Consider the following 22,955-nt stretch of genomic DNA (forward strand, 5'->3'; position numbering starts at 1 on the left):
AAAAAAAGCATGGTACTGGCATAAAGACAGACACATAGACCAATGGAACCAAACTGATGGTTCAGAAGCATACCCTCATATGTATGGTCAAGTGATTTTTTACTAACCTGTCAAACCCACACAGCTCAGGCATAATAGTCCATTCAACAAATGGTGCTAAAAGAACTGGATATCCATAGCTAAAAGAAGGAAAGAGGACCCCTATCTCATACCTTACCTAAAATTAACCCAAAATGGATCAAAACCCTAAAATTAAAAGCAAGAACTATAAAGCTTCTAGAATAAATTGAAGGAAAATATCTTCAAGACCAGGTGATAGGTGGTGGATTCTTAAAGGAGATAAGAGGAGGACTGAGATGGACTACTGAGGTTTAATGTATGTACAAGTTTTAATTAGCTTTACTGTAGAAGTGTAGAAATGGATAGAGTAGATGGCAACACATAGTGAGTAACAGCTAGTTTATAAATGGGGATGTGGCTGAAAATGGTAGTCTAGGTATGTAAATGCCAGGTGACAGAATGCTAGGGAATAATCTAGGAACCGAATAGCACAGTAAACCCAGAGGTGGATGAGAATTGTGGTTGATGGTACAGATGCAAGAGTGTCCTTTGTGAGCTAGAGCAAATGTGTATCACTACTGCAGGGTGGTGGGAATGTGAATAAGCCTGGGAAAAATACAACTGGAGTGACCTATGAACTGTGGTTAACAGCAATACTGTAATATTCATGCATCTATGCACAGATATACTGTGTTGATAATGGAGCAGTATTGAAAATGTGTGCCAAATGTACACTATGGACATGGTAATGATCAGATATTATCTTATCTGTAACATATATTCTACCACAATGTGGTGTGTTGATAGGGGGGTGTTGTTTGGGAATTCTGCACAGGTGCATGATTGTTTTATAAGTTTACAACTTCCATCATAAAAATATATTTTAAAAATAATAATAGGGTGGGTTGGGGAAAAATACAAAATATAAGATAAGGACTATAATTAGCAGTAAGATTTTGACAATATTCTTTCATAATTTGTAACAAACATCTCATGACAATGTAAGGTGTTGGTGGAGGGTTGATCAATGGGACCCCTATATGATGTTATGCATGTTTACTATGTAAATTCACAACTTCTACTATACACTTCTTCTTTATATATGTTCATATATAAATGATATAAAAATAAATAATAATAATAGGGTGGGATGGGGAAAAAATACTTTGGTTAGTAGTAATATTTTGATAATGTTCTTTAATCATTAGTTTAAAATGTTTAACAACAATGCAAGGTATTGTTGATAGGGTAAGGTATGAGAATCCTGTATGATGTTATATGTTTGTTTTGTAGGATCACAACTATTACTATATACTTACTGTTTATGAATGTTTATGTATGACATACTTCAATAAATTTTTTTAAAAACTGAGAAAAGGACCTGAATAGACATTTTTCCAAAGAAGATACACAAATGGTCCCTAAGCACAAGAATAATGCTCATCTCAGCCTACATATTGGATCAAGTGTTAAAAACTGCTCTTTGCAACAATCCCCCGAGTCCAATGGCAAGACGAATAAGGAAGGATGGTCCAATAATGAGCCCTTGATGCTAATGACTATGCTTGTGAGCATGTGTGCCTGAAATAAGAACTAGGCCTAGAACCTCAGGGTACCTAAGAGTTACCTCCTGGGAGCCTCCATGTTGCTCAGTTGTGGCAAGTCTCAAAGCCAAACAGCATGTAAATGCATTGCCTTCCCTCCAGCGTGGGACATGACTCCTGGGGATGAGCCTCCCTGGCACCAAGGGATTTTGACCAAGTACCAGATGATGATGATGTGGATGGAGAACGACCTTGAATTAAAGGGTCAACTCAGAACAGCAGAATATCTCAGCCTACATGTAATATCAGGAGTTAAAAATGCTTTTTGACCTTGAATAAAAGGGGGAAATGGAAAGGGCAAATGAGTTTATATGGCTATGAGTCTCCAAAAAAGAGCTGGGAGGTTATCAGAGGGGTCGCCCTTACACACACCTCAGCAGAGTCCAAGAGACAGCTAAAGTAGATACAACTCCAGGTATTGGTTCTTCTGAGGACTACAGAGACTCACAGGTTCTATGGTCATGGCAGATGGACTTCAGTGCCATGTCAGTTGGCCCTACTTTGGAGTTTGTGTTCCTGAGTGTAATGGAGTTGGACTCAGATGTCATCTTTGTTCACAAACCTCTCCTGTCACTTTTACCGGACCTGTGGTTGGCACTGGGGTTTAGTGTATACTCAGGGGATCTGAATCTCTGGACTGTCCATGTGATAGCCAGGCCCTGAGCATCAACAGACTTGCAACTCCTACACTCTGGCTTATTGGACTTACCCCAGCCAGCTAACAGGGAGGTGAAGAAGGTCAACTACCACACCAAGGAGCCAAGAGTGCCTACAACTGCAAACAGGAGAATTGCATCCATCATCCAAGTGGAATCTAAGCACCCTCTTGATACAGAGGTGAAGTGGATATAACCATCCCAGGGTCCACAAATGGAGGAATAGACTATGGATTAGAGTGGACTTACTGATATTCTATTCTGGAACTATTGTGAATAGTAATGGAAGTAAATGTAGCACTGAGATGGAGAAAGTGGCCATGGTAGCTACTGAGGATGGGGAGTGGGAAGAAGAGATGTGATGTGGAGGCATGTTCAGGACTTGGAGTGGTCCTGGGTGGTACTGCAGGGACAGTTACTGGACACTGTATGTCCTCCCATGGCCCACTGGGTGGACTGGGGGAGAGTGTAAACTATAATGTGGACCATTGACCATGTGGTGCAGTGCTCAGAGATGTATTTTCCCAAGTACAATGAATGCCCCATGATGATGGAGGAGATTATTGTTATGGGAGGAGTGGGGTGAGGGAGGGGGGGGGGTATATGAGAACATCATTTTTTTAAATGTAACATTAAAAAAAATAAAGACAAAGAAATTTTTAAAAAACTACTCTTTGACCTTGAATAAAAGGGGGAAATGGCCAAGGACAAATGAGTTAATATGGCTAAGAGTCTTCTAAAAAGAGTTAGGAGGTCATCAGAAGGGTCACGTTTACGCACACCTCAGCAGGACCCCAGAAAAAGCTAAAATAGATACAACCCTAGGTACTGATTCTCCTGAAGGCTATGGAGATCCACAGGGTATATAATCACGGCAGATGGATTTGGAGCTCTGTGCCATGTCAGAGGGCCCTACTTTGGAATTTGTGCTCCTGAGTGTGACAGAGCTGGACTCAGATGTGACTTTTCTACACATGCCTCTTCTGTCACTTTTACTGAACCTGTGGTTGGCGCTAGGGATGGTGCATACTCAGGAGACTTGAATCTCTTCTCTGCCCATGTGCCAACTGGTCCCTAAGCCTCAGCAGAGTGGTGACTCCTACTCTCTGGTTCATTGGTCTTACCCAGGTCAGCTAACAGGGAGGTGAAGATGGTCAACCACCACACCAAGGAATCGAGTGCCTACAATTGCAAGCAGAGGAATTGCATCCATCATCCATGTGGAGTCTAAGCCCCCTCTTGATCTAGAGGTAGAAGGGACATCGCCATCCCAGGGTCCACAGAATGGAGGAACAAAATATGGACTAGAGTGGATTTACTGATATTCTACTATAAAACTATTGTGACAAGTAATAGAAATTTTAGCATCGAGGTGGAAAAAGTGGCCACAGTAGTTGCTGAGGGCAGGGAGAGGGTAGAAGAGATGTGATGTGGGAGAATTTTTGGGATTTTGAGTTGCCTTAATGATATTGCAGGGTCAGATGCTGGACTTTATATATCCTCCCATAACCCACTGAATGTACTGGGGGAAAGTGAGAACTACAGGGTAAACTATTATCTGTGTAGTGCAGCAGTACCCCAAAATGTGTTCACTGAGTGTGACAAGGGTGCCGCAATTATGAGGGAGGTTGTTGGTGTGGGAGGAGTGGGGTGGATGGGTGGAGGGTATACAGGAACCTCATGTTTTTTAGTCTAACATTTTTTTGTGTGATGTATATATCTTCAAAAAATACAATTTACAAAAATGATGTGGTGGGGTGTGGGGAGTAGGATATATGGGAACCTCTTATGTTTTTTTCTTTTTTTATGTTTTTTAATGTAACATTGTGATCTATTAATTTAAAAAAAAAATTTTTTTAAGAATAATGCTCAAAATCATTAGTCATTAGGGAAATACAAATCAAAATGACAATGAGCTACCACTTCACAAACCACTAAGAGGGCTTTAATCAAACAGATAATAGTAAGTGTTGAAAAGGATGTAGAGGAATTAGAATGTAAAATGGTACAGCCGCTGTGGAAGGCAGTTTGGCAGTTCCTCAAAAAGTTAAACACAGATTTACCATATGATCCAGCAATTTTACTCCTAGATATATACCCAAGAGAACAGAAAACACAGAAACTTTACAGAAATTTCATAAAACCATTATTCAAAATAGCCAAAAAGTGGAAACAATTCAAATGTTTATCAACAGGTGAATGGATAAACAAAATGCAGTATATCCATACAATGCAATACTATTCAGCCATAAAAAGGAATGAAATCCTGACACATGCTACAACATAAATGAACCTTGAAAACATTATGCTAAACAAAAGAAGTCTGACCACAAAGGACAAACATTATATGATACCAAATATATGAAATACCTAGAATAAACAAATCCATAGAGACAGAAAGTAAATTAGAGGTTACCAGGGGTTAGGGAAAGCAGAATGAAAAGTTAGTACTTATTGAGTATAGAGTTTCTGTTGGAATGATGAAAAAGTTTTGGCAAAGGAGCATGTGGATGGTAATGCAACATTGTAAATGTAATTAATGACACTGAGTGCATACTTAAAAATTGTTTAAGGGGAGCAAGTGTAGCTCAGTGGTTTGAATGCCTGTTTCCCATGTACAAGGTCCCGGGTTCAATCCCCAATACCTCCTGAAAAACAAACACAAAAAAAAAAACCTTAAAATGGCAAATTTTATGACAAACACACACCAAAAAAAAAAAAGAAAAAAGAAAAATGAAGTACTACAACATGGATAAGTCTTGAAAACATCAGGTGAAAGATGCCTGTCACAAAAGATAACATATTACATGATTCTATTTATATGAGATGTTCAGAATAGGCAAATCAATAGAAACATAAAGAACATTAGTGATTGCCTTGATCTGGGGATATGGGAAGTGACTGTTAATGGGTATGGTGAAGGTGGGGTGTTCTTGATGGGGTGATGAAAATGTCCAAAAATTGATTGTGGTGATGGCTGCATAACTCTGTGACTATTCTAAAAACCACTGACTTCAGAAGCAGATATGGCTCAAGCGATTGGGCTCCCATCTTCCATATGGGAGGTCCAGGGTTCAATTTCCAGAGCCTCCTGGTGAAGGCAAGCTGGTTCATGCAACGGGCTGGCCTGAGCGGAGAGCTGGCCCACGCAGAGTGCTGGCCCACACAGAGTGCCGGCCCACGCAGCAAGGTGGCCCGAGTGAAGTGCAGGCCCACACAGGAATGCCAGCCCATGCAGAAGTGCTGGCCTGAGCAGAGAGCTGGCGTAGCAAGATGACACAACAAAAAGAGACACAGAGAAGACACAATAAGAGACACAGTAGACCAGGGAGCTGAGGTGGCACAAGAGACTGAGCACCTCTCTCCCACTCCGGAATGTTCTAGGATCACTTCCTGATACCACCTAATGAGAAAACAAGCAAACACAGAGGAATGCACACAGTGAATGAACAACAGTGGGGGAGGGGGAAATAAATAAATAAATCTTTAAAAAATAAAAAGATAAAAACCACTGAATTGTATACTTTAATGGGTGAGTTGTATGCTATGTGAATTATATTTCATTAAAGTTGTTCAAAAAAAAGTCACCTTAGAACAAAAAGAAACTCCTCTCAATATGAAAATGGAAAAACAAATGTGAGTTAACTGAAATTGGCCGAAAGATCACTTTACCTTAGGCAGTCGCTCTGTTCTTAAAAAGTGCAATGAAGCCAACACCCAAAGACCCTCAAACTCTTTTCTTCATGGTTTTGGAAACAATTGTGGAGAAACCAGGAAGGAAAAACATTCTGAAACCGTTTACTTCAAATATTATATCCATTTAAAACTCAAAAATAAAATGAAAGTGGGTCAATTTTGCAATAGTTTCATGTGAATGGCTTTTCTACAGAGCTATACAAGTTTTTAAGCCATAAAAGAATGGTCGTTATTCAGATTTAGAGACTAAGGAAAATCAAATCACATTGCTCCTAGGAGCTGTGAAATGATTCCCTCCCAACATATATACCACCAACATATTTGCAAGGGTTCAAATAGCAGGGAGGAAAGAACTAGCGCTTGAAAGCCAAGTAAGATCTTCATAAGGGCAGCACAAAGTGTTGGTCAGTCCAGGTACCAAGACCTGAGTAAGCGGAGGTCAGAAGACACAGGTGAACCCCATCCCCTGAGGCAGGAGTGGAAGGGGAAAGGACAGAATTTCAATTCTCTTTACTTGCTCTCCCTAGGGTATGCAGAGATCAAGTCCATTTTTTGCTCATTTGGTCCTTTACAGAAGTTGCCATCAAATGCCAAATGCTGGTTCTGTTGTGACCTTCCTGCTGAAGTTAACCTCTATAGCTAGATCTCAACACATTCCTGTATAACAAAACCCCGCAGAATCATCCTCACTTTTATTCCCAGTACTCTTAACTCAATGTCATCATTATACAACTTATTTTGAAAAGTTCCACAAATAAACTTTTCTTATGGCTCCAAGCCACTTCTAATTGGTATAAGCATTTTATTTCTTCTACAAACTCAGTGATCAACACACTGAAATTAGTACTCAAGGTGAAGCGTAACTAGCCAGATTTGGGCTCAGTAAGTTCGACTGGTCAAATACCAACTCGTCAAACACCCCCTTAAGTCTGCCTCAGTGTAGGCCGAGGGCCCTGCAATGTCTCAGGACGGAGAGCTGAGTGTGCCTCGATGGAGTCCGCAAGCTCTTTTTAAACTCAGGTCTCCCGAAAACAGAACGAGGTGTTTACTTTCCTTCCTCTATGCTGCTTTCCACAAACCGCATCAAGAAACCTTGCCATCAGCCTAGAGAAAGAATTTAATATGAATATTAAAACAAAAGCTTGCAAATGGAAGCAGATATCAATGAATTTTTTAGAGTTAATGCTTCTTTTTAGTTTGTTAAGCTGCCTTTTGTCTGTTATTTTATTTTTTTAAGTTGAAATAAAGTTTACTATTAAAAAAATACATCAATGAGATGAAAATAAATGTGTTGGTTACAAAGCTTATGTAAGCACAACTAATCTGATTTCTATCTTCAAATGAAGGAAGTTTTTTATTTTAAGAATAATTACTCTTTGTCACTGTTTCAGATTAAGCCAGAAAATAACAGATCTTATCATGAAATAAGTAAGCACTGTGATAAAGGGATTTTTGCTGTATTAATTACAGAAGGTATTAAGGGAAAAAATGTCTCTCCCTGTTAAGAATACATACAAAATACAGTAGAGAATTCAAATTCATATTGAGAGGAGCATAAATCATAGAACCAAAACAAAGTCATTACTATGAATGAATTCAAAATTACCTGGAGAAGCATGCTCAATGCATTCAAGAAATCAAAGCCCGCCTCTCAAATCATCCACTTAACCATGCTAGAGCAAGGATGCCCCTCTTCCACAGACAACATAAAGCAACAAACAGGGTGCCCCACTATACAAGCACCACACAGTAATCACGTTTTTAATAGTTCTAATTTAAAGTTACTTAAATCAGAATGCTGAAGATTATAATCCAGAAATTTTAGCAATTCATTCACACCATCATGAAACAAGCACTTAAAAAAACAACAACCACAAGAAAAAGAAAAGAAACTAAGCACATAGATCATGTACCTGGGTCAATGAGAACTTCCTGTGCCCCTGGAAAAAAGAACAGATTATGGTCTTTTATTTGGAAAACTACTTTTAAAGATTCTAAATCACATTTCATAATTCAGATATCCTTGAAAAATCTGAGACACTGATACATGATCAGGAAAGCAATTCTGAATAACAATATAAGGTCAGTGCTTTTTTGCTTTAGAAGAAAAAAAATGCTACCATTACTCATTCCTAAAAAATTGTAAAGTACCTCCTTACCTCTTTCCCTTCTCACTTTCCAAGTTCATGCTCCCCAAATCTTCTTAAGGAAGCAGGAGAATATCTTATTTACATCAAATAAGCCAAATGACAAGAGAATACTAATTTATTTGTGTGACTATACATCAACACCCTGGAAAGGCTATGCTGAAACATATCACTAACTCCCTAAAATCATTCACGTGCTGATTGTGCACTTCATCAAGCAAACCAAGGATTTCCAACTTTCAGAAGGTAGCTTTGTAGACAGTTGTTTAAAAAATAAAACAATTAACCTTATATTTATCAAGAAGCTTTTAAAAGCCTTGATCATTCACTAAACTATCCAAAATTATTGAGATCCAATTAGCCTTCTCTGTAAAATGCAATTTCCCATCATGATAAAACATACCCTAAGAGGTACTGCTTTCAAAAGGCATGTTTATCATTAGTTAAGATCACTTTTAAACACATTAATGACCTTCAAAAATGTATTTCCCAATAACACAGTATTAAATGAAATAAAATGACCAACTGCATTGGTCCTTGCTGGGAGGAACCTCTTTCAGAGAAAAGATTTTCCAAAAGACAAAAACTGACCTGCAGGGGATTCTAAGAAATGGAACAGTGGAATACACCCTATAAGAGTGCATATGGCGATGAACCAGTTTGGGTCCAGTAGCTTGTCCGACTGGACAAGCATACCACACTAACCAAAGGATATCTGCCTCCTACTTTGCAAGACCCCCACCCCCCATTGTTCACTTTTCCTCACTTGCTTCCACGTTTGCCCTATATAAAGCTACCCATTTCCAATCCCCTTGGTGGAGCTCCGAATTCATGAACCATAAAGTACTCGAAAAAACTCCCATATATAATCTTATCTCATATTATAAAAATAAAGTATCTGTTCGATTGTGTTTATAGAGAATAAACCCAGTGATGATGGTCCTATTTAAGACCATGATTAAATGCAGAATAAACATCACTCCAAGCTCAAAGCCACCACTAAAGTACATTTATGTGTGTGTGTGTGCGCACTTTCTATCACATACCAACTACATGCCATGTGCAATGCGTAACAAGTACCACAGGTGATTCTCAGGGCACCCCCACAAGGCAGACAGACAGAATTAACCCTGCACTCCAGAGGAGCTAAAGGATGCTCCACTGCTACTCTCCCATGACACCAGATCCCTGCGGCAATGAGCTAACAGACCAACTCTCCAGCGACGTTCAGCTACACAGAACCTTGGGAATTCTGGATTTCCAGATAACGCTAAAAACTTTTATTTAATATAGACTTTATTTTTTAGAGCACTTGTAGGTTTACAGGAAAATCATGCAGAAAATACAGTGTTTCCATACACCCCTCCCCCAAGCCTAAAAACTTTTTGGTTCAGTGAAAAACTTGGTCAAGTATATTATACTGTGCTATACCTTTTAAATAGGAAATACGATTGAAGCTTTTTTGATGCCTCAGTCATTAGCACAATCATCAATTATTTTGACCTCTTAGAGCCTCTAGGGATGAACTGGGCCCCATACAAAACGTGCTCAGATGGCAGAGCTTTTAAAGTTGTTTTATTTAATTTGTAAAATGTCTGTCTCTTCCCCACAACCACGCAGTCGACTATGACTTCTTGGTGTGGAGGCACACTCTGTAACAAGTCCTTTTCTGCCTTTTAATTTCTCTTCACCTAATTCACTGTGGATCTGTAACCCATATGCCCCAGTAATTTTTTTTTCCTAAATAGTGAAGAATAAACTCAACCATGAATAATGGGCAGTTTTTTACCAAACATCTCGGCCTCCCAGCAGCCACTTTCTTTAAACTCACCTGTAGGTGCTTACTATTTTCTGACTGGACTGTGCTATCTGTTTGATTACCCAGCCTCCTCAGGAGGCCTCTTGTCTGTGAGGGAGGAGGGCTGTTTCCTAACAGATGAAACCCATGCATGGGCATAGCTTACGTTTATTAGAGATGCCCACATACAATCATAAAACTCATCAAGGAACTTCAGTCTAAATCAAATAGTTTAAATTAACTAAGGCCCCCACATGCCCTACTGCACAGAGGAAAATGACTGCAGGAGGAGGGAAATCCAGTAAAGACGGCACAGAGTCAGGATTTAACCAGAAAAACAAACCCATTTCAAGCATTTACAATAAAGAGAATTTAATGCAGGAAACTGATAGCACAGGTGAAGGGATGGCAAGAAGCCAAGCAGGGGTAAAAAGAGAGAGCCCAGACAGTGATAACAGCAGGAAGCTACTGCCTCCCCCTGGCTGCAGGGACCACGGAGGAAGTTGTGTGTCACTGGAGCCCAGGGCCTGCCAGGTGGAATACTAACCTGAAGCAGAGAGAGGGAGAGAGCATGGGAGGGAAGGAGAGAGAAAGGGAGGGAGGGAGGGGCACAAAGAACCTCTGATCTCTACTCCCCCACCCCACCCCAGGCATCTCATTGGCTTTCCCAGACAAGGCCAGCAGAAAGGGAAGTCTGGGAATTGCAGCCTGCAGGAGTCAGTCCCACCCCACAGCCCACTACCCTACCCCTATGTTGCAGAGCAGAAAAAGAGCCAGGGATGGGACTGAGAGCAAGCAGGCCCAGACCCCACGCAGAAGGCACCAGTGGCTTCATAGCCAACAGAGGCCTTGACTTCTACGGAATATGGTTCTGAGATTTGTCCCCCAGAAAGTCGAGGGGCTACTGGGTCTCACTTTTTTGACCTTGAACTGGAAAAGGCCCAAGTTGGAAGGAAAAATTTACGAATTTACAAATACCTCAAAATTTTGCAAAGACTCCCATATCACAATCCTGATAAAGGTTTGAGAGGACCTCCATATGCAGCTAGCCAAGGCACCTGCTCTTCCCCTGGGGGGACTCATAACTGCTACTCTTTGAAGAAATCATACAATGAGAAAAAAAAAAAAAAGGTGAGGAGGGCGGGGTATCATCCAGCCAGGTCTCAATGGGGTAGAAATGCCTTGACATGCTCAGAAATTGGATTATCAGTAACTTGAAGCTCCAGTGGACAAATTTCACATTAACCAAAATCATAAGAGACAGACGTAGAAAAACTGCAGGTTTAACTTATTAACATAAAAGGAGACACAGGATTATCAATCAGACCAAAATATCAAGGTTCAACAATGAGCATGTTTTCTACTCAACAGTGAAATCACTAGAAGGAAGTTAGAACGCCAGTATTTGACAGAATTAAGAGAGGTTTTCTAGATTAAATGGATTAATCTCTGGCACAGGGACAGACATGCTGCTTACACAGACAATGCTGATCTCAGTGCCATGGACAGTGGCTGCACCACACCTGCCACCCTTAGGCAAACTCTCCCCGTTCCCACACTTTCTGGGCAGGCCAGCTCCCTGCTGGCTGATGTATGGAGCTACAGATAGGTCTATAGATAAGCTGATACCCCAAACACCGCTGGACCCAGCCAGCTAGGGTCCAAACCCCAGCTCTGTGGCTTTGGACAAGTTACTCGCTCACCCTTGCTCTGTCTCCATGTTTTCATGTCTGTAAAATTCAGATAATAATCAAACTTTCTTCACTGGGTAGGTGTGAGGATTAAAGGGTTAAATAAGTTTCTGTAAAATGCTTGGAGAAGTGTGTAGCACATTTTAAAACCATTTCCCCACTTGCTTCCACATTCGCCCTATATAAGCTTCCCCTTTCCACTCCCACGGTAGAGCTCCCTTCTACCTTCTGACTGGGATGCTGCCCAATTAATGAATTGCTCAATAAAGCTGTGAGATCCTTATTGCATGAAAAGTTTTTCATTTAATAATGAGGCAGGTTAGTATAGGGAAAGGGAAGACCGGGGTCACAGCCGAAGACCCAGAAGACAACATGGCTGGCAGACCACATGGCCATGAGACCCCACCCAGAAACCTCCTGAGGGATCCCCCAAGACCCTGGAATGAGAATCTTGTTTGGAACGAGAATCCCATTTGGGGTCAAGAGAAAGCCCCGGATATCCTCGAAAGGCCCCCACCATTGGCCCCCTGAGAAATAGCAGGTGGGGCAACCAATCAGAACAGCAGACAGACTTTTTTTAAAAAGTCCTGACCTGGAGCCCCACTAGTGTGCATAATGCACTCTGCAGTATGCCTGAGGTCCATGCCTCAGGCTGTGTACTTTTCTCATTTTCTTGTTTCTTCATAAACTCTATACTCACTCCCTTTCCTACCCTATGGCATATCCTTAAATTCTTTTATGTGACAATAAGCCCAGAACCTAGAAGCCCAGAAACGAGAGTCATCCAGTAACAATAGGGCAGCTAGTAAAGAGGGAGGCTGATTTGAGTATCAATTAAGAATGCATAGTTTGTGGTCACTCCAATCTGTGTCCAAATCCTAATTACCCCTCACCAGCTGAGTTATTTGGGTCCCCTACCTAATCTCTAAACTTCAGTCACCTCATATGCAAAATGGAGCTACTGACATCTATACTCCAACAATTGCTGGGAAGTGAAACATACAGAAAGCATTTAGGGCATCAACTGCTATAGTGAACCAAATAACGCATGGCTATTTTGATAATTATGATGGTGATGATGATGATGCTTACAATAAGTTAAGAAAAAAACAAAAAGAAATGGCCATAAAGGAGAAACATCTAAAAGTCAATGATAAACATTTTCTTTTGGAATGATTATAGAATGTCTTAATTTTTGAAAGGGAAAAAAAAGAGTTTTTTCATTAATTATAACTTAAAGGTTCACATGCTAGTCTCCAAAATAAATAATTAGCTGAATATTATGAATATTATGGAAGGAACGTTTAAAAAAGGGGGTGGGGGTGGGAAGGAGGTTAAAGCAAAAAGAGAGCTAAGAACTTCAGAACTGTTTTGTAACTGAGATAACTCAGTTTTAAAAGGGAAAAAAAATCCCCTTTCTCGGGGGAAATCTGCTTGGAAACTGTGTAATCAAACAGTTTTCTGGAGTCCTTTAATAGTATTTATGAATCCATATTGCCAAGCCTTATAATTATTTGTTAACCAACAGTAACAGTAACATTGATAGCAATAACAGTAGCTAGGATTGACCCATGCTTACCAGGAGCAAGGACTGTTCTAGAGCCTGTATTTCTATCTCATTCAATATTCACAATACCCCTAAAAGTTAAGAACTCTCATTATCTTCCCCATCACATATATAAGGAAGCTGAGGTCACATTGATATTAAATGACCTCTGTATTTCTGCTGTTTTGATGTTAAAAAGGAAACTGAGCTGTTCGTTCCTTGAAGTACAAGGGAGAATGTTAATCAGTTTGCCTGGTCTTCTCTTAAGATGATGACTGATGCCATGAATTCCTGAGGCAGGGTGAGGCTGCTATTACAAAATTCCAAGGTTTTCTTAACCAAGATAGGACAATAGATTTGTTCAAGATATCAAGCCTCTTAATGGAGCTGGACCCTACAGTTGTATAATGAAGAACCTGGCTGGTGTTTGTTCCCAGTTCCTGGGAGATACCCTCTAAATCCCTGGAATTTCCTGAGTGAAAGTAGTTCTGTTGTTCTTGGTGGGCCAGTCCATACCCGATAGTTTATGCTATGAAACTTGGGAAGGGGCGGCCTCCCTGGCAGCCTTAGAGAAGAGGGCCACGCCCTACAAACCAACCATGAGAGTAGAGGACTCTGGGAAGGGAGGGGCACTGGAGACTGTTCACCCTTCAGGCACAGACCCCAGCAGAACCCTGTGCACAGAAGCTGGGGCAAGCCTGCCTGGTCAGCAGCACACACTGATGTGCCAGGAGGGTGATGTGTCCTCTCTCCTCGGGGAGAGGGCATGGGAGGTTAGTGTCGGGGACCCTCCCAGATCTTGCCACCCTGTCTCTTCTTTCAGCTTCTTACGGGTATCTTTTTTGCTATAGTAACACTAATGGTAAGAACAGTACTTTTCTGAGTTCTTTGAGTCCTTCTGGTGAACTGTCAAACCTGAGTAGGTGGTGGGAAACCCCGAATTTGATGCCAGTTGGTCAGAAGTGTAGGTGAACTGGGAAACCCCCAAACATGTGGCAATCTTGTAAGGACTGAGCTCTTAACCTGTGAATCTGCTTACTCCAGGTGGGTAGAGTCAGAACTAGAATTGATTTGTATGGTAGATGGTGGCGGATGTCATATTCACATATAAGTTTTCAAGGAGTAAAATCACTATCAAGCTTCCAAATAAGATCATAACCACTTTCAACTCTTATCTGTTCTTTACTTCACCTGGGTATTTTTCCCCAGTCTTCAACTGTAAAAAGTTCTCAAGTTTTTACACTATGCAAAACTAAAAAAAGACCTTTCCCTACTGCAGACAGAGCTGTTTTTCAACTTCTTTCAACTTTTTTGTCTATATTCAGCAAGGGGGAAAAGGAACCATTACCCTAAAAAGTCTCTAGAGTGTCACTAATCCCATCTGTGGAAGAAGAGTCTCAACACATCACTCTTCCAATCACAGCAGAAAACCCTCCACTGAACAGGCGCTCCTAAAGAGAGCTCAAAAATTTGAAGAGAAAGTAAAAAGTGCTTTGGCCCTTCTGAATGACAATGAAACTTAAATCACAGTTACCTCGTGTGAGAGTTAGTTAGGAGTTACAACAATAGGTGGTGAACACTGAATGTATCCCAAGCCAGAATCAAAGCACAGTTGAAAAGGAGGATCAGAAGTATTCACATTTTTAAAACTCCAGACTTCCTATATCACTTCTTAGCCTGCTTCACTTTCCTCTCAATAACTGAGATCAGGAAGAACTCTCCACTGAGAATGTTAAAATATTGTTAAGAGCCATTATAGACTCGTCTAAGCAGTTCTACAAGGAGTGTAGCCAGATCCAGAGTGCAAATCCAGGCACTCTTTGCATTCTTGATGATGGGGGCTGGTGTCATTCAGGGAAAAAAGAAACAGAGGCATTCTTCCATCCAATACATATTAGCTATAGTGGGTTTTCTCTTTGGAGGGAAAAATGCCTAAAACTCTCTTGGACCAAAGATACCCAGCAGTTTTATGTATAGCCTTGAGCTCTGTATTCTTTCTTTGCTATTTTCTTTGTGACCTGTGAAACGCAACTATATCCTGAACCATTAAGGGCAAGTTTATTGATTACAGTTCAAAAGGTTCAAGTTCCTTCAAAAGGTGTCTGTGGGTCTGTTCCTCCAAGGACGTTTTTTCTTCTCTTCATTGGTGCTAACAAGCATAAGCAAATCAAACTTAAGTCATTAAGACAACTTCATCACCCAGGAAAACAATAATTAGTCACCAGACCCTGAATTCGCTGTTAAAATTTATTTCTGGTACTACCTTCACCCAATACACAGAAACTGTGAAAAAGGCCCAGACCTAAGAACCTCAAGTTAGCTCCACCGTGAACTTTTAAGTGTTCCAGAACTCAACCAATTATTATACTCCATTAATAGTTTTCAATAAGACTCAATAAGATTAGTAAGTAGCAAAAACTCAGAAGAAAATATCTCATGTTCAAGATTTTGGACTCAGTATGTTTTAAACTATATTTTAACACTAGTCAAGTCTAACTCAAGAAGGAAAAAGAAAAAAATTAACTTTCCTACTTGCTTTAAAGACATCAAATGAGTACAAGCCAAGGAGAGAGCAAAGTTTACCTGGGCGATGTCTGTTGGCTGTTTCAGCGGGAAATGAGCTACCCTGAAATCTTCGAGCTCCAGTCTTACCGCCGGTTCCACCAGGATAGTGACAGATGACAGAGGCAGAACATAGTCCTTCAAGGGCAGCTGGGTATTTTAAAAAGGACAATTAATAGGGCTAGTGAACCATCACCAATTCAAATTTTAGTTACTAAGAATTATTTCAAGAGTTCGTTTGGAAATGACAGATTTCCCCCAAAGTAAAGATCAAACCCAAAAAGCACTAGTCTCATTACAAACAAGAACATGCCACCTCTTTTCTTGCACATGCCTGTGTTGAGGCTGACAACACAGAAAGCTCTTTTTTTTTTTTTAAAGATTTATTTTATTTATTTTTCATCCCATCCCCCCCGACCCGGTTGTCTGTTCTGTGTCCCTTTGCTGCAAGTTCTTTTGTCCGCTTCTGTTGTTGTCAGCAGCACGGGAATCTGTGTCTCTTTTTGTTACGTCATCTTGCTGTGTCAGCTCTCCGTGTGTGCGGAGCCATTCCTGGGCAGGCTGCACTTTCTTTCGCACTGGGCGGCTCTCCTTACAGGGCGCACTCCCTGCACGTGGGGCTCCCCTACACAGGGGACACCCCTGCATGGCAGGGCACTCCTTGCACACATCAGCACTGCGCATGGGCCAGCTCCACACAGGTCAAGGAGGCCTGGAGTTTGAACCGCGGACCTCCCGTGTAGTAGACGGATGACCTATCCATTGGGCCAAGTCCGCTTCCCACAGAAAGACACACGTGGAATGGGCCAGCTCCTCATTCAATAATTCATTCATTTAACCAACATGTTCAGTACATACTATGTGGCAGGCTCTACGGCAGATTCGGGAGCCATAGAATGTGCAGCAGAAAGTGCTTTAGTTTAAAAATATGTGGAACACACCACCCATGCAGGACCAGAACACCTTTCCATACCATCCACCCTAAATGCACCTGCTCCACTTGGGCTACACCAAACACGTGCAGACCTGGATCTTCTCAAAGACCTGCCATACATTTGTTTATCATTGGCACTTACATCCTAATAATAGAAGGGTATACCCTGTATATTGTACTAGGGCATGAATCTTATTCATTCATTCAGTGGTTCTCACACTTTTGGTCGTAGAACTCCGTGATACTCTTAAAAAGTACTGAGAATCACAAAGAGCTTTTTTTAATGTGGGTTACATTAATCAATATTTACCTTTCAGAAAATAAAAAAATATATATATGTATCAATTCTTTTTAAAATGCTAATAAACATTTTTATTAAAAGTAACTATTTTCCAAAGCAAATATAATGTAGTAGGAAGAATGGCATTGTTTTACATTCTCACAAATTTCTTTAAAGTGGCTATAGAAGTTAGTTGGATTCTCATAACTGCTTCTGCATCAAATCTGTTACCCTGTCATGTTATGAAAGAAAAGAGTGAAGAAGGCAAATAACATCTTAACATCATCATGAAAATAGCTTTACCTCATGGACCCCCTGAAAGGGTCTCACGTTTCCCAGGAGTCACCAGATCACAATCTGAGAACTACTGCATTAATTTATTCATTTAGTCCACAATATACTCCTTGCTTAATTGAAGGAACATTTTCCAAACACCTCCTCTGCACGAGGTTCTGTGCCAGCCCTAGAAACTCAAAGGTTAAGAAGACACAGTCCCAGCAGTGAGCATAGCAAAGCCCTGTTCCAGGAAGATAGACTACAATCTAAACTGTAAGCTCCATGCCCTCTGAATTCTTAACCCCTGACACCAGAATCTATCAAAGAATAGTACACAAATATTACCAATTGTTTATTTGAGTACCTAACTGCAAAGATTCTGCAGTGTGCTGTTTTTTTTTTTAACGTTACATTCAAAAAATATGAGGTCCCCATACACCTTTCATCCCCCTCACCCCACTCCTCCCTCCTCAACAACCTCTTTCATCATAATGGCACATTCATTGCATTTTGGAGCACTGCTGCACCACATGGATAGTGTTTACATTGTAGTTTACACTCTCCCCCAGTCCACCCAGTGGGCCATGGCAGGATATACAATGTCCAGCATCTGTCCCTGCAGCACCACCCAGGACAACTCCAAGTCCTGAAAATGCTCCCACATCATATCTCTTCTTCCTTCTCCCTACCCTCAGCAGCTACCGTGGCCACTTTCTCTACATCAATGCTACAATTTCTTCCATCACTAACCACAATAGTTCCATAGTAGAATCTCAGTAAGCCCACTCTAATCCATACTCTATTCCTCCATCCTGTGGACCCTGGAATGGTTATGTACACTCCCCCTCTATATCAAGAGAGGGCTTAGATTCCACATGGATGCTGGATGCAATCCTCCTGCTTGCAGTTGTAGGCACTCTTGGCTCCCTGGTGTGGTGGCTGACCTTCTTCACCCCCTGTTAGCTGGCTGGGGTAAGTCCAATAAACCAGAGGGTAGGAGTTACAAGTCTGCTGATGCTCAGGGTCCGGCTGTCACATGAACAGTCCAGAGATTCAGGTCCCCTGAGTATACACCAACCCCAGCGCCAACCACAGGTCCGGTAAAAGTAACAGAAGAGGCATGTGTAGAAAGGCCATACATATCTGAGTCCAACTCCATCACACTCAGGAACACAAATTCAAAGTAGGGCCAACTGACATGGCACTGAACTCCAGAGCCACCTGCCATGACTGTAGAATGTGTGGGTCTCTATAGCCCTCAGGAAAACCAGTACCTGGGCTTCTATCTACTTTGGCTGTCTCTGGGACCCTGCTGAGGCGTGTGTAAGAATGACCACTCTGATGACCTCTCAACTCTTTTTTGGAGACTCATAGCCATATAAATTCATTTGTCCTTTCCATTTCCCCCTTTTATCCAAAGTCATAAAGCAGTTTTTAACACCTGATATTACATGTAGGCTGAGATATTTTGCTGATCTGAGTTGACCCTTTTATTCTTAGTAAGAACAGGGTCAGGCACATGCATTTAATTTCCTACGATGGCTCAATAGTAGTTCATATGTCTGGAGCTTTTGAGACTAATGGCTGGAATTCAGGCATGGGTGATCTTAAGAAAAGACTATCACTTATTCACTCACTCTTTCATTCAGCAAACATGGACAGAGGATCCACTGTGTCCCAAGAACTGCTGGGCATTAGAGTACAGAGATGAAAGCCAACAGCCCTGACCTCCAGAAGCTCGAGGGCCAGCAGGACCGTCAAGTAAGCGGATGGGACACATGGCACAGTCTAGCTCCATGCACCCCTCGCTGAGAGCCTGCTGACCCAAGTGGTACCACTCTTTAAGTCTAAGTGCATTCTGCAGGATCCCAACCTTACAGCTCACACAATACAGATGTAAGCCATCAGTCAGTAACAAGTATCTGTGAAGATTTCTTTTAAGAAAATAAGTAAAATTCACATTCTTTCTCATCCTGCTTACTCTTTATCTGCTTCTCTTTTCCTTTCCATCTATTCCTACTTCCCACTCACTCCCTGGCACCTTTTATTTCTCTATCTTCTTGAAAGCCAAATTATGAAAATGGAGTCAGTTTTAAGTGTCTTGTATTGATGACTAAGGTTTTGTGTTCTACAGTACTTTGTTAAATCTCTATCAAAGAACTCTCTTCATTCCTTCATTATGACTTGTACCATCCTACGCAGTTGACAGATCTGCCTTCCACCGTCAACTTCTTCAAGGAAACAACACTATTTGAGTCCCTACTGACACTACATTCATTCAACAAGTATTCAAGGGATATCAGTATACTAGATGGTACACAGATAGAGATGAAAAAGCACAGTTCATGCCTCCCATCTCACTCCCAGGAAACACAGTCCCTGAAGGAGAAACACATAAACGAGCAACTCGAAAGATGAAGCTCTGTGCAGATGCTGCCAGGACCTACACAAAGCTCTGCCTGCCGGGAGGGGTCAGAAAGGCTGTCCTTTGGATGGGGATTTTTCTCCCGGGTTTTTTTTTTTAATTGGTTTTATAAATATAAATTACATACCACAAAATCCATCCTTTTAAAGTACGCAATTCAGTGGTTTTTCATATATTTGCAAAATTTTGCAACCACTATCTACTTCCAGAACATTTTCATCACCCCAAAAAGAAACCCCATACTGTTAGCAGTCACTTCCCATTACCCTCCCCACTCAATCCCTCCTATCCTCCCCCCAGCCACTGGCAACTGCCAATCTAGTTTCTGTCTCTATAGACTTACATATTCTGGGTATTTCATATAAATGGAATTGTTGAGAAATAAAAAGCATAACCCTGCAGAAAAAAAATATCTAACGAGCCACTCTTGCCCCCGCTTCTATAAATCAGCCCGTGAGAACATGGCCTTACAGGAGTCTATCAAACGAACGACTCCTGCCCCCCACTTCTGTAATCTAACAAACCACTCCTGCCCCCCCACTTCTGTAAATCAGCCCACAAAAGCATGACCTTGCACCTGCCTTCTGCTTCTGTAACCCTGCTTGCAAAATTTACCTAGCAACGCATTAGCCAATAAGAAAAAGTCATGCTGATCCCACATAAAATCCTATATAAACCTATAAAAACTGAAAAACGGGGCTCAGAATTTGGAGGCTGACTCTCCTCTGAGCCCGCGCATAATAAATCTGTTCCTCCGCCTCTCTGAGTGCCGTTTGGGTTTCTGTGCCATTCAAAACTCCTGGCTTTGCTGCAACAGAATCATACAATGTGTGGACTTTTATTTCTGGCTTCTTTAAGTTGGCATGTTTACAAGGTTCATCCACATTGTAGCAAGGATCAGAACTTCATTCCTTTTTATGGCTGAATAATATTCCATTGCATGACTATACCACATTTTTGTTTATCTATCCATCAATTAACGTATGAGGTTGTGAAAAACGAGAGTAACAGGTGAATCACTGGGGAATGGAATTCCAAGCAGAGGAAAGATGTGCTAAGAAACAGAGGAACAAGGAAATGCAGCCTGTAGTAGAGGAAATGCACCTGCACCTCAGTGCAACCAGAGCACAGTGGGGGAGGTGCCGCAGGTCAGGCGGAGCACTTACCCCGTAGCACAAGGCCCGCTGCTTTTCCTCTCTCATCCTTTCCTTTTAGAGCCAGTTTTTCTTTAAATGTTATCTCTTATGTCAAAAAAGCAGTTGAAATAATGAAATATCAGACTATCGGATAATCTTACCTCCAAGCCACAAAAAGTCATTCACTGAACGGAGAAGTTCCACGGACATATGATAATGTACCAAGGAGTCCTGAAGCATTCCAGCCTGAAGGCATAAATCCCCCACATGTTTCCGCATGCGTCCTTGGCACCGCTTCTTATAGTGTCTAAAAAATAAAATACCATGGAAATGTATCATCAGTAAAACATGGCTTCTGCCCCAAAAGCACATTGGCTGAGCACTATTCAATTTTCTCAAGATCGAAAAACACCAAGAAGGCAACTTTAGGCTGTATACTTGAAAGGCAGCAGCAATCACTACCAGTTATGTGAGTTGGAATTGTTCTGCCCTCAGAAAAACACTGCAAGTTATGTTTCAAAGGTAATAGGTATACAGGACTTCTGCCATGCATTTCAATTAGGTATCACTGGAAAAGGCTTTTTCTTTTCAAATTTTCCAATTGCCACATTAGCACAAGGTTTGCTTCAGCTTTTAAAAAAATCAATGATCTTCCACTTTCTTAATGTCAAGCCTATTATCATTTTATAAAGAGAGATATGCTCCTTATTATAAGCCAACCCTTTGACTTTTGCAAACAAGACCTTTAATCTTCAGTATTTCAGAATAAGCTTTAATGCTTTGAGAGGGTAAGGGCTCCAGAGTGCTCACCAACAGCTCTTTAAATATTGGCAAGGATATGCTATCAAACAATGCAAAGGCTTCTAACTCCTTATCAATTCAGAAACCAAAACAACTATACCAAAACCTTCCTTAATATTTTTCAAATATTCCTAATCTTTTGAATATTAATGTTCTTTATAGACATGATTTTTTTTAATGAAAAAGAGCCAGTGTGTTAAATTTTCCCTTCACAAAAAAACAATGTTTTCAAAAATAAAAATCCCTATGGAAAAGAAAAGCAAAATTAAAAAGAGAAAGAAAGAAAACAAGAAAACTAAACTAAACAAAAAAAGAAATTTTTAAAACCCCTATGGAAATCCAAAAGATCTGAAGTTTCTAACTAAATGAATGTTGTTGACAGATCTCAATGCAAGCAAAATCCTATCTGACTTAACTAATGAGCTGAACAAACTCTCTGGCTATCCTGGAGTTCAGCTTTTCTGCACTACATATTGCTTGAACTCAAGTCATCACTGAAGGCAGAGACTGGGGAAGAAGAGGAAACGCCAGCCTTCACTTCGCTGTTTTCCTCCCCCTCACAAGGTATGGCAGTGATGGAGCCTGTTGACAAAACCACCATAATAAAAGACTAGAAGCTGCCCTACTCCTGCCCACCCCCAACCATCCTCTCTCTCTCCCACTGGTTACTTCAACAGCCCTCTGTTGGTCTCTCTGGCCTCCCCCTCTCTACCATCCCTCTCCTTCAATCGTTCTACACATAACACACACACACACACACACACACACACACACACACGCTGAGCCAGAGTGACCAGCCCATAGCACAAATCTGACTATGGCACTCCCCACTGTAAACCCGTCAGAGACTCCCCAGCCCAGTTCTAGAAGACCTGTGATCTACAAGAGACTCTGTCAAGTAGCTCCTTCCCACTGCTCCACCCTCACCTCCACCGGCTGCCACCCTGCACCCTATACTACAGCCTTGCTACAGAACCAAAGTCCCCACAATATCAGACCCTCTCTGATCCCTTCTACCTAGCTATGCTCCACTCTTTTAGGGCTCGCCATGACTGCCAGTTTCTCAAGGAAGTCTCCCATTCCTCCCAAGCACTCCAGGTTAGGTGTCTCTGCTGGGTGCTCCCATGACATTCTATACTTAATCGGTTCTGACATTTGTTATCTGGAAACTCCAAAAAGGCAAGCATGTTTTCCTTACTATTGTATGACGTCCCCTCTCCCCCAACACTCAAAAATCTATTTGTTATGAATAAACAAATGAATAGATGGGTTTCAAAAGGGACAGACAGAGCTGCTCTTGCCCATTCCAACCCATTCTTTATACAGACCCATCAGCAAAGGCA

The 22,955-nt window shown here is 41.2% G+C and overlaps 1 protein-coding gene across 1 annotated transcript in view; it reads right to left on the reverse strand.

Moving 5' to 3' along the window:
* The window catches only part of TRAPPC9 (trafficking protein particle complex subunit 9), a 762,741-nt gene that overhangs the window by 715,910 nt on the left and 23,876 nt on the right, over positions 1-22,955 (reverse strand). Inside the window, exons 3-5 of the mRNA XM_071208051.1 lie at positions 20,973-21,118; positions 15,782-15,910; positions 7,930-7,956 (exon numbers count right to left, since the gene is read on the reverse strand). Of these exons, the coding sequence (XP_071064152.1) occupies positions 7,930-7,956; positions 15,782-15,910; positions 20,973-21,118 (302 nt within the window). The remainder of the gene's footprint in view (positions 1-7,929; positions 7,957-15,781; positions 15,911-20,972; positions 21,119-22,955) is intronic.

Source organism: Dasypus novemcinctus, chromosome 14, assembly GCF_030445035.2.
Source record: "Dasypus novemcinctus isolate mDasNov1 chromosome 14, mDasNov1.1.hap2, whole genome shotgun sequence".
Lineage (NCBI taxonomy): Eukaryota > Metazoa > Chordata > Mammalia > Cingulata > Dasypodidae > Dasypus > Dasypus novemcinctus.